General features: G+C 40.6%; 1 protein-coding gene across 1 annotated transcript; it reads left to right on the plus strand.

Annotated features, from left to right (window-relative positions):
* The first annotated feature begins 7,677 nt into the window (after positions 1-7,677).
* Positions 7,678-11,556, plus strand: LOC114432387 (rho GTPase-activating protein 1-like). The gene is made up of 6 exons (XM_028400385.1): positions 7,678-7,738; positions 9,079-9,177; positions 9,255-9,404; positions 10,116-10,244; positions 10,346-10,449; positions 10,529-11,556. Exons 4-6 carry the CDS (start codon positions 10,139-10,141, stop codon positions 10,814-10,816), a joined length of 498 nt encoding a protein of 165 aa, XP_028256186.1. The 5' UTR covers positions 7,678-7,738; positions 9,079-9,177; positions 9,255-9,404; positions 10,116-10,138; the 3' UTR covers positions 10,817-11,556.
* The last annotated feature ends 1,487 nt before the right edge of the window (positions 11,557-13,043 follow it).

Genomic DNA, 13,043 nt, shown 5'->3' on the forward strand with positions numbered 1-13,043 from the left:
TTAGTCTTGTGACTAAAATGTCATTTGATTTTAGTCACAAGACTAAAATAAAAAATAAATCAGAAATTGCTGCCAAAATTAACACTGATGCAGACGTTATGTTAGCTGGTAGATAGTGGTTGTAGGAGCTCTTGGTGCTGGGCGTTTGGTGTGATGATTGTAGGTGGGTTGTTGACGATGGGTTAGTTGTGTTGTGGAGTTGTTTGGGTGTAGAATGCCCAGAGTAGTTTGTTGTAGTATTAAATAGCACAGTTTAGCAGGCAAACTAGTCAAAGCGGTAGTGTAGAGGCTAGAATTAGTGGCCCAAACCTGGCGTCCTAAAAGTGAAGTTTATATGTTGCGTATATCACCATAAACGGTGGCAAAATGAGGTTCGTTAGATAAGACGTGCGTCGTTAGTGTTTAACAGAGTGTAACAATAATAGTAGTTTAGGGCCTTCTCTACGAATTATGACCTGGATGACTTGATAATCATCAACAACAATAAAAATAGGTCATAGAACTGAGACAGATTAAAGTGTGTTAAATAGATCAACGTAAAGATAGAATGTGTTAAAGGAGAGGTGTCGGTGTTCCCTTTAACTGTGTAGTTGTAGCGTACAAAGTTAAAATGCGACAAAAGTAAATTTTTAAAACAAGCTATGCTTCCTAAAAACAAAAGTGTAGCTGTAGAGCGCGTAAAGAAAGTATAGTTGAAACATAGGATGGACTGGCAGCCAAAAGTGTAGTATAACTTCAGATTTATGTAGGCAACGACCGATGTACCAGTGTCATGGGACTGGGAGTTGTGGGTAAAATGTAATTTTCTTTTGTGCATTTCTCCTGTATGTATAGAATTGATAATGTAGTGTCAGCACAGCTGTGTTTGTCCAGTCCTCACAGCCACTATGGGTGCTTTATATTATTATTTAGCTGTAAATGGGCTTTTTGGAGGTTCCGGTCTGAGCACTGGACGGGCTTTAACAGAACAGTGGGTTGTTGGAGGAAATATGTGTGTCATGGCTGTTTTCATCTTCACAGAACCACTGACGTTGTTACCTGGAAGGCCGGATTTCTGCGAGGAAGGTAACGTGTCTGCAACTGTTCTCTACACATGCTTCCAGTGAAGATTCCTGCTTATCACTCTGTGACTTTATTGTTCCACAGAACTGCTGAGTGGACACCTGGATGTCTGCAAGTGCGGTAATATATATAATATAATATAATATGTCAGCATTGTGAAGATATCCTACCAGTGCCACTTCCCATGCTCCTGTGTGCCTTTTTTGCTTTGCAGGACCACTGATTCGTGACCTGGAGGGTGGAATTTCTGCGAGTATGGTAGTATATTTGGAACTCATGTTAACAAACACTTTCAGTGAAGATGCTTCCTTACCAATGTGTTTTATTATATTTTTTATCTACACACGGCCACTGATTCGTCACCTGGAAGGCTGGATTTCTGCAAGTAAGGTAGTGTGTTTGCAACTTATAACACATCCTTTCAGTGAAGAAACTTGCTTACCAATGTTTTTTTTTGCCCTCACAGGACCACTGATTCATCATGGATTTCTGCCGGTGATGTGTCTGCAACTCATCGTAGCACAACCTACCAGTGAAGATGGGTGCGATACTGCTGTGTGACCTTAGAAGCCTGGATGTGTAGGAGGCATACAGTCTGCAAGTCATGGTAATGCATCCTACCCGAGCAACTTACAATATTGCTTTGTTACCGTTTTGCCCCCCGTAGGCCTCAAAAAAATAGTGAGGGACTCGGTGGCCACTGCAGTTTATTTTCAACCAGGTGTGATGAACTTGGTGTCACAGTTGTCAATGGCAATTAACAAAAGGAAGGTTACTGTCTTAAAATGGTCTATCCTCTCCTCTGCAGATGAAGATCACCCCGAAGCATCTGCCTGCCAGCGTGGTCTACAGCAACTGGTTTAGTATTCTCTCTGACCGCACCAAAAGTGTATTGCAGACGCCGAGGTACTGTAAAACCTTTGAAACTGTACTTGTTTAACTTGTTTTTCAGGGGTTTTGAAATTTGAAAGGACTTGTTTTAGGTTTGGCCGAACACTTGGAGTGTTTTGCCCTGTCTCCAGAACCCTGACGGGCAGAATTTCAAATGACTCTCTGTGTTGGAAATCTCACCAGGAGTTTGGCTCTGGATGGATTCGGCGTGCACCAACGTGCCCTGACTATTGACTGACTGAGGGTCTGGGTGGTGTTGTGTTGTGCAATGTAGGGTCAGGACTGTGGATTTTGTAGCTTAGATCCTAGAATGCCAGCATGTTGATAGTTGGACTTGAGCTTGTGTGGATTTGTCTATTAGTTTTGTTGTGGTTGAGGTGTGTTTTGTGTGGTTTGGGTGACTTGACTGTGACTGAGAGCATACACAACAACAAAAAAGGAGCGAGGAACGCCAAATGTGTCGCACAACAGGCACCAACAATTTCTCAATGTAACATATGCGTGGAAACGGTGACAGCAAGGAGACATTGTGGACAAATCAAATACAAACACGGTGTTGGAACAAAGCAGTGCATGACTGCTAAAGTAAATGGCAAGGATGAAAAACGCACAGTTGCAACAACAAACGCATCCAAACCCGGATCAAAGCTGTGGATAACTGGGAAATAATTTTGTGGCATTTCAAAACAACAATGGTGTCACAGCAATGTATGAATCAAGTACTTGCACAAGGGAACTGTGGAAATGCAAGTACAGTTTCTGTGACCAACATGATATTCAAACGCAACGTGTGGTGTGTAATGTGTCATGGTGTGGCAGATTGCTGCTGGGTTGTCAACAAGGATTCGTGCTGCCTTTCACCTGGACAGGTGAGAGGTGGGGTCAGAGATCCTTTTCTGGTCCCGCCCCTTGCGTTTTGTGGCAGCATTGCAGGGTCACATCATTCCAGAAACCTGTGCTTTTTTGGTTTTGGTCAGGTACCCACTGCCACCCCAACTCCACCTTACACCAGGGTGGTGGGAGGTGGAGTAAAGACCAGAATCTGAGCTGTGGGACAAAAGTTAACCTGCTTGTGTTTTTGTCAATAAATGTGTATTCCAAGGTTTTCAATCCAATCCAATCCATCTTTATTTATAGAGCACTTTTTAAAAGACAACAGGGTCAGCCAAAGTGCTGTACACAGCCTATCAAGTATAGAATAATTGACTAATAAAATAGAATAAAATAAAATAACATAAATATAAGTTTGATAAAGCATAGGAATATCAAAGCACCAGTCAGGGGTAAGTACAATAAAACAAGTAAAAGTCAACAACTCAAAGAGAGTTAAGAGCCAGAGTAAAAAGATATGTTTTAAGTGATGACTTAAAAACCATAAAAGAATCAATCTGTCTAAGGTGCAAAGGCAGTTTGTTCCACAGTTTTGCCACACTTTGTCATGTTAACCTTGTTTAACAATGGTCTTCTGTACCACAGGGCTGATCTTGACCCAGACAGTTTTGGCCAGGTTTGCGTTACGACAAAGTAAAAGGAGTTGATTTAGAAGTGCTTTATGTAATGCATCCATTTCAGTCAATAAGGCCGTGTCCAGAATTTGCCTTTGCAGAAACGAGCGTGACGTGGTCGACAATTGGGGCGCCGTTAACAAGGAATGGTAAGTGGAGCTGGCAAGCGAAGTGTATTGTAAGTGCAGTGTATGTTTGCGTTGGTTAATGACTGAGTCACTGACATGTTTGTGTCTTCCAGATGTTCCGGTGACGTCACTCCCCTGGCCTCAGTGTGTTCCAGCCTGCGACCTTTCCTTTTGTACTAATGCCATGTTGTGAAATGACTGAATAAAAGTGTTTGATGGAATTTTTTGTCTTCTGCTCATATTTGTGAGTTTGGAAGAATGTAGTATGTTTTGATAAATAAAGACAGATTTGAAGTTTACATGATTGCATGTGTTATATTTTTGTGTTTTACACAGGGAGTGGTGGATCTGGAGTGTATTACTATTTAGTTGTCATTAAAGGTTGTACACACAGTGTGTGAATGTTGTCGTGCCATGAAGCTGCAATCATCACATACAATCTGTATGTGGATTTAAAATGTATGCCATTGTTTGTGCAGATATAAGAGTCATTGGGTGCCTCCAAAATGATAAATGTTTGAAATGCATTATGTATTCATTAGGGGTTCCTCACCGTGAGTTGGTTTCTGACATTACTATTGGTTTTATTGAGTTAAAAGTCAATTGTAGTGGCATCAATGTAGTTAATGTAATGTAATTACATGTTTTGCATGTAAAGTTTTTCTGATTGGCTGATTCCTGTTCTCTGCCATAGAAATGACAGATGATTAATAATAAAAAATGTACAAACATAATTTACAAATTATAACCACTGACATTACTAAGCCTAGACAACAGTATCCTTTCATGTTGTAGAATAGTTTTTTGTCATTGCACTGCTCTACTTTGTACAATTATTTACTAAACTAAACTTCCTTAGCAACGCTAAAATGTCGAATAAAACGTTTCCAGTAAGAAATATAAGTGTATAATGGTGTATAACGGGTATACAGATCGACGCACTTTCTGGTTGAGATAACGGTCCGCTGCGCATCTATTATTGGGTTCAGAGATGCTTTTCAGCCGTGTAGACGACCGAGCTAGTCAGGGGAGAGACTTCTCTTGTCACTTAAACCATATTTGATGGTCCTGTCAGAGGCACAAGGCTCTACAATTGGATATTTGAGCCCATCCTGATATCGCTGGATGGTCCGATTGGACATTGACTTGCCCATAGAATATTACAGCAGAAAGCATTAAGTGTCCTCTTTTCGAGGAAAAAAACAGAACATCTCTACCTATTACCATTCCTGAGATATGAGCGACTTTGTAAGACATGTCGTATACGATATGGTCGACCCCGAACTTCAGTTTTGTTTTTACACTTTCTTCATATAAAAACACATCTGGCAGTTTTTACAATGTGACTGATTTTCAGCTATATTTAGTGCAGAGAAAATACAAAATGATGCCCTACTTATTAATTTCCTCAGCTGTAAGAACCACTGAATTATCCCACAAACAAATGTTCCTGAAACAATCCACATGTGAAGCTTCAAAGGAGACAACAACACAATGGTAGAAGGAGGAGTTATTTCAGTCAGAAACAGAGAGCAGTGAGCAGCTTCACTGAGTGAGACGCTACAATATTATCAATGTAAAAACTACACACATGAATGAGTGAATGTATTTATTTGAACTGTGTCTGAAAACTCTTCCATCCATGACACATGTGAACCAGGGTTGTGTTTGCATATAGAGTGAAAGAAACAGTCAGAGACAGTGTGGCTTGTTTGCTGCTTTGGATAAATGCACAATGCTGAGATCAAACCTACACTGTTGCTGCATGAAGAGGATTTTACAAGTAAAGCACTGACAGAGAGCAATATTTCACATAATGGAGGACATGAATAAAAACAGCAGATCAGGAGAGACTCTTCTGGAGTTGACACAGATGAGTTTTAGTCTGTTTGTGTGTCTCTGACAAACTGAGGAACTCTGCTTCATGTTGATCAGCAGTTTGGACTCATGTTGGACAGAAAATCATTCTGACTGTGTTTCTTCCTGCAGGGTGGACCATGGTGGAGAGCAGAGGTTAAAACCTGATGTGAGGAGGTGTAAGTTTGACTCAGTCTTTCCTCATTTTATTGTGCATGAGACAGTGTTTTATCAGTCCATCAGAGCTGTTGTAGCAGCACCTTTGGATTCGAAGAATGAGGCGCAGCCTCGACAGGTGGAGTTTATTCTCGTAGCATCATCAAAGCACCACAAATGGCGTTAGCATCGAGAGCACCATATGCACCATGAAAACTGATAAAACAAACTACACTACAGTTTCCAGTGGTGGTTCTACATTGGATTACTCCCTGGACAAGGAGGAGAAAAGGATTGAAAAGGTCCAAACACGGGGAATAATCAGCTCCATAGTCAAAAAGCAGGCAGGACTCAGACACAGACTCTCATAAAAAGGATCAGACTGGACTGATGGACTGAAGAGTGAAGACACTGAGACACTGAGCTGTGAACAGCATGTATATATTCCCCATATATACACAGTGTAATATTCGGCGGGACAGCCGAACAACAACACACTTGTTAAACAAGCTCTTACTGACAGCTCTGAACAGACAGCATTAACTTATCATTCATTTCAGTACAGCCACAACAACTTCCATGATACGTCACACATAAGCTACAGGTAGTGGCGAGGCACACGTAAATACACACACAGGTGATGATTGTGTGATGAAGCACAGTGAGACACATTACTCTGAGTGTGCTTAACGGGAACAGATAGAAAAGGTCAGAAAAGAACCAGAGGGACATATAAAAGGTCAGGTGGACAGGCCTGCTGCTTACAGGTCAAAGATTTGTGTCTTTATACAAATGACATATATACATACAACAGCTATATAAGTGTCTGGGCTCTGGGTTTTCACCTAGCTCCACATCCCCACACAATGTTGGCCCCCAATGCTGTTTGTCTCTGGAACAGATAACATGGAACATAATGATAACATGACAACACGTGAAGAGTGCTTAGCTGTATATCTCATGGTTATTCTTAATTTGTATTCTTTTATTTTTAATTATATTTTAATTAAAAGATAAAATAATTCTTACAATTATTTTTAATTCTAGGTTATTTGTTACTTATCTGTTTCTAGTTTTTATGCTTCTCTAGTAGCACACTGCATTGTCTTATTTGTACTGCTGCTGTAACACTCCAGTCCGGTAGGCGGCGGTAATGCGCCTTACAGGGTGGCTCCCACCGCCAATAAATTGAAGAAGAAGAAAATAAGGAAGTAGGGGAAAGAAAAAGACGAGCACAGCGACAGCACACCACATGTGAAGAAGAAGTAGTTTGTTCGCTAGTTGAACAGAAGTGTAACTACTGTGAGTGTTTTATCACATCTGAATGGCTGCTGCTGAGTTTCTGAGAGGTTTTATCAGCGAGCGGCTAACTGCTGCTGCTGCTGAAATATTGGGAGTGTTTGAACAAACTATCGTCCAGTACGAGGAAGAGATGGACCGTCAGCGCAAACTGCTGGATCTCCTCCTGAAGCCTGAGATCAAGTTACACAGAATAGGTATGTAAACATGACAATGTCACGGAACAACAACGTCTCTGTTTGAAAAGAGTGCACATTCAACACATGGTGTTTCTAACAGGAGGACACTGACTTCATGACTTTAAGCTAAGCTGGGTGAAGACGCTCGCACATTACCACTGTGTACGTCATCAGTTTTTGAGCTGAGCGTTATCGATGTAGCCCAAGTTATTGAACAGTACAGCACTGATATGATCCATTACATGTTGGCTGGTAGCTGAATTCCACGCAGTGCCGTGGTGCACAGACCACAGCCAGGTTAAGACAGCTTAACATCCACAGAAGATTTGTGGCTCCTGTCTTCTGTCTGAAATGTTGTCCTGAATGTTAATGATATTTTCTGTTTCTGTATTTTAATGTTGCATTAATTCATTTGGTTGTTCCAGGTTTTAGATGTTTCCATCATCACATTAGTCTTTGTGTCCATTTGTCCCTCCAGGTCTCCCTCAACAACATGACTTTAAGGAGGGAGAGATCCTGTCTGACCAGCAGCTCTGTAACCAGGACAAAAGTTCCAGTCTGGACCACTTTGACCCGACTGTCATCCAATACAAAGAAGAGATCAACCATCAGGACCCACTGAACATTATCCTGACACCTGAGATACATTTACACAGAACAGGTATGTGAACCTACAAACAAGCAGTGAATCCGGTGACTCCTGGAGGCTGCAATTGTTCTGAACTAGAATGTATTTTCTGATCATCACATTAGTATTGTTGCATCAATTCATTTGGTTGTTCCAGGTCATAGATGTTAGGGAGGCGTCTGTCGTATCCAACCAATTAGCGTATGTCTTACAAAGTCGCTCATATCTCAGGAATGGTAATAGGTAGAGACGTTCTGTTTTTTTCCTCGAAAAGAACACACACTTTAGGCTTTTCGGGGACCTATGTCTACCCCGGCTGTAATATTCTATTGGCAAGTCAGTGTCCAATCGGACCATCGAGCAATATCAGGAGGGGCTCAAACATCCAATTGTAGAGCCTTTGTGCTCTGACGTAACCACCAGCTAGTTGAAGGACAAGAGAACCACCAGCTATGGTTGAAGGACAAGAGAACCACCAGCTATGGTTGAAGGACAAGAGAACTCTCTCCCCTGACTAGCTGGGATGTTTACACGGCTGAAAAGCGTCTCTGAACGCAATAATAGACGCGTAGCGGACCGTTATCTGAACCGGAAAGTGCGTCATTCTGTATCCCCCTGTCATACACTTATATATCTTACTGGAAACGTTTTATTTGATCTTTTAGCGTTGCTATGTTGCTATGTTTTGCTAACAAAACATAGCAACAGAAGTTACATCAAAGACGTTCCGGGTGAACAGGGGTCGCCTCCCCCCTTATCAGAAAGGCCTAAGTTCACACCTCAGCCCATCAGCAGTCTGCACAATGAGTTGTATCAAGAAAATAAAGCTCAATTGACACACAGGATATTCCTAGAGTAGCTGACAGCCCAGCTGTGAGGCAGACCTGTAACAGTGGCATCAAAATCAATGGAGCGAATGGCACTTTTTTCACTTATGGTGTAATAAATTACATTTGTACTATAGTTAGAACCTTCATTTTTACACACTTATCCCTAACACCCTAAACTACATGTTCATAATGTTTGGGGAGAGTTTTATTACAGTTTCCTTTGTTTTTTAAATAGATATGTATGAAATTTATTTTTCGCATAATTTTTTCTTTCTCTTTCTAGTGCTAGAATTTTTTTTATAGTCATATAACACCACTATAGCCTGAATATTATGAAAGCCCAGGTTCTCCTGAAAAAAAAGATGTATATTACTTGATTGTGGATTACAAGATGCTCTAATGAGCAGTAAAACACAAAGAATGCCAGGCGAGGAAAGTCCCTAAATATTGTGCCAACACCAGGCAACTTGTGCATGCATCTAATGTAGTGTACACACTTCCACAAATCTCTTTAAGCTGACCTTGTGTCCGCCTCTGTTTTAGTTTTAAGTTTGGCAGGAAGATTAACTATGTGAGCTACCTGAGTGAGCTGGAGGATGTGGTCAAGTGTGACCAGCTGGTGATTCCTGCTCGTGTCAGAGAGTAAGGACATTTAAAAACATTGATTTTCTACTGCATGGATTCTACTGTGGCCCATGTTATGACTGTCTGTGTCACAGGTATGACAACAAATTGAGAGCGTCTTTGAAGCCGGCCTCTCAGCCTCCCACGTCTCCCCCTCGCAGCCCTCCCCTCCCTGACCAGGTGTTTGAGGTGCCACTCTCACTGTCAGTCACTGAATCTGGAGGTGCAGCTCAAGTACAACTCAGGTAAAAAGCCCATTTTGTCATGTGACTTTCGTTCACATGTGAGTTAATCATGGCTTCCTAGCAGTGCTGAGAAGTCAGAATCTGAATTACTTTATTTATTATAAATTCTTTTTGGTTACACATAGAAATCAAAGATAAATTGAAATTGAAATATTTAGCATTAATTTTTTTATTATTATAGCATTTACATCCCTGAGGTGTATGTAAAGAAGAACATATTTACTACTGTATAAAAACCTTTACACGGTAAAGAGCATGACATGAATGTACAGTGTCTGAGTGACTGTTACAGTTCAGAGTTCAGTAGTTTGATTGAGACAGGCAGGCAGTGGTGCATCGTGGGAGTCGGAGTCTGTTGCTGAACGAGCTCCTGTAGCTGGTCAGCACAGTGTGGAGTGGGAGGGACAGTCCAGTATGGTCTTTATTTTGGACATCTTCCTCTGACGCACCTCTGTCAGAGGATCCACGTCCTCTCCCACAACATGGCCGCCTTCCTGATGATTGTGTTGAGTCTGTGTATGACCCTCACCCTCGGACTGCTGCCCCAGCAGACAACAGCATACATGATGGCACTGGCCACCACAGACTCATAAAACGTCCTTAGCTTCGTCCTGCAGAATCTTTAGTGTTTCAGAGTTTTGTGCAGCTTTTGCTCTTTCAGATGAAGTAGAAGAAAGAAGGCTTACAGCTGAGCGGCTTTGTGTGTTTCAGGCCAGGCAGTGAATTTCAGAGACATGGAAGACGTCCACTTGGCTGCTGTGATTCTGAAGACCTTCCTGAGGGAACTGCCCGAGCCGCTGCTCACTTACCAGCTTTACAACGACATCTTCAACTTGGCCTGTATGTCAAGACCATTAGTCCAAGAAGTCATGTTGGATATAGTTGAATAATCGGTGGTTTCTCTAGGATTGTTATTCACAGTGGCATTTGATTGGTTGCAGCTGTATCCAGTGACAGTCAGGTGACCGTCATGAAGACTCTCGTGGAGTCTCTGTCTGAGGAGAACTACGCATCACTGCGATACCTCATCACATTCCTGGCACAGGTACGGCTCTGACACCACGCTTCCTTTCACATTTGTGCATCTGTTTCTGACAGCTGTGTGTGTGTGTTTGTGTGTTTAGGTGTCAGCCAACAGTGAGGTGAACAAGATGACCAACAGTAACCTGGCTGTTGTGTTTGGTCCTAACCTGCTGTGGGGGCGGGACAACGCCATGTCTCAGCGCCATTGGGCCGATCAACAACTTCACCCAAACCTTGCTGGATCAGCATCATCTGGTCTCCGCCTAGCTTTGTGGCCAAAACTGCTCTTTAAGTTGTTGTCTTTTAATTTCTCAAAGGCCAAATCATCATCATCATCAGTGGTTGAATATTGGCGTTGTGTTGTTGCTATAATTCAGAATATGATGTGACTGAAAAGAACCAAAAGATCATTCATTTAGTTTTGACTGAGGCAAAAAAAAGTTAACTGTTGTAAGTCTGTGTGTGTGTCAGCTGATCTCAGTACATTTGAATAGACAAATATACTGTTGGGCTGTACATATATTGATTTAAAAAAATAGAGGGCTGTGTCAGTTAAGGTGTGTGTGAGATTGTTGAGGTGAACAGGTGTGTGTGTGTGCGTGCATGCATGCTTGTGCCTTATTTGTTCCCCTGAAGTGATTAACCATCAAAGTGCCAGTGTGCCCGTTTTGCCATAGAGTAAAACAGCATGAGGTGCGTTCAAAGCATCACAGGTTTGAGAATCAGCATTTCATATATTTATGTTTTAAAGCAAAAAAAAACATCACATGAAGTCTGATTATTTTTCTTGCTCCTTCAGCCAATAATAAGTTAAAATTCACTACAGCTTGTTGCACATCTGAATCATCCTAACCAAGTTAACATGTTTTCTCAACTCTGCTGATCGATTACGGTTCAGTCTAATCTATGGATCTTTGTACTGTAACTGTTGTCATGGTGACAGTGAACAATGAGAGAGAAATGATATTGGTTTCCAGGATTTATTGATACTTAGTGATGTTATTTTCTTAACTCCTTTTTTACATCCTTCACTTTTGATATGTTGTGGATCTTATGTATGTAAGATATAATTACAAACTGTAACATCCATGTGTGTAAACAATAAACAGAGTAAGTAAGTTAGAATGAACATTTAGTTTTATTCTCAGCTGTTTTTTTCTTACTGATATTTGTGTAAACAATCATGTCCAGTTCAAATCAGGGTGCGCATTAATATAACACTCAGGGTGTGCATTTCAGAACAGCAAGGATCTTGTTTATGTTGGATGTTATTTATTTGAAATGCATCCATGACAGTAACAAGGTTTACAAAGAGATCAGAATTCCTTTATTTGTCCCTGAGGGGCAGGTTAAAGCACAAGTGAGCAGCTTGACGTATAAAATACAAGACAAAACGGCAAACAGTAGTTTCAGGGAGTATATGAGCCGAGAAGAAGTCCAAGCATCTGAATGAATGGCTCAGAGGGTTAAGTGAGTGGTGGACTGTGAAGAGTGAAAGGCTGACTGAGAGGAGCTCCAAATGCCTGGGCGAGTGGCTCAGGTGGTAAAGCAAGGGGTAAAGGGAGTGATTTGTGCCCTTGAAGAGCCAGGTTCGATTCCTGGAGGGTGAAGAACAAAGACAGAAGATCCGGAAGTCCGGAAGGACCGGAGGAGAAGAGGGGGGCGTCCTGGCCCCCCGAGTTTCGGGGGTTCGTGAACAGGGGGTTATGGAGCCAAAGGTGGTGAGAGGGTGAGGGTTTTAGAATTGTTTAAAGTAGTCTTTTAGTAATCTTACTTACTAACTTACTTACTAACTTACTAACTTACTTACTAACTTACTAACTTACTTACTAACTTACTAACTTACTTACTTACTTACTTACTAACTTACTTACTTACTAACTTACTTACTTACTAACTTACTTACTTACTTACTTACTTACTAACTTACTTACTAACTTACTTACGTACTACTTACTTACTAACTACTTACTAACTTACTTACTAACTTACTACTTACTTACTAACTTACTTACTAACTTACTTACTAACTTACTTACTTACTTACTTACTTACTTACTTACTAACTTACTTACTAACTTACTTACTAACTTACTTACTTACTTACTAACTTACTTACTAACTAACTTACTTACTTACTAACTTACTTACTAACTTACTTACTTACTTACTAACTTACTTACTAACTTACTTACTTACTTACTTACTAACTTACTTACTAACTTACTTACTAACTTACTTACTTACTTACTAACTTACTTACTAACTTACTTACTTACTTACTAACTTACTTACTTACTTACTTACTACTTACTTACTAACTTACTTACTAACTTACTTACTTACTTACTAACTTACTAACTTACTTACTTACTTACTTACTTACTTACTAACTTACTTACTAACTTACTTACTTACTAACTTACTTACTTACTTACTTACTTACTTACTAACTTACTTACTTACTTACTTACTTACTTACTTACTTACTTACTAACTTACTAACTTACTTACTTACTAACTTACTTACTAACTTACTTACTTACTAACTTACTTACTAACTTACTTACTTACTTACTTACTTACTAACTTACTTACTTACTTACTTACTTACTT

Source organism: Parambassis ranga, chromosome 2 (assembly GCF_900634625.1).
Source record: "Parambassis ranga chromosome 2, fParRan2.1, whole genome shotgun sequence".
NCBI lineage: Eukaryota > Metazoa > Chordata > Actinopteri > Ambassidae > Parambassis > Parambassis ranga.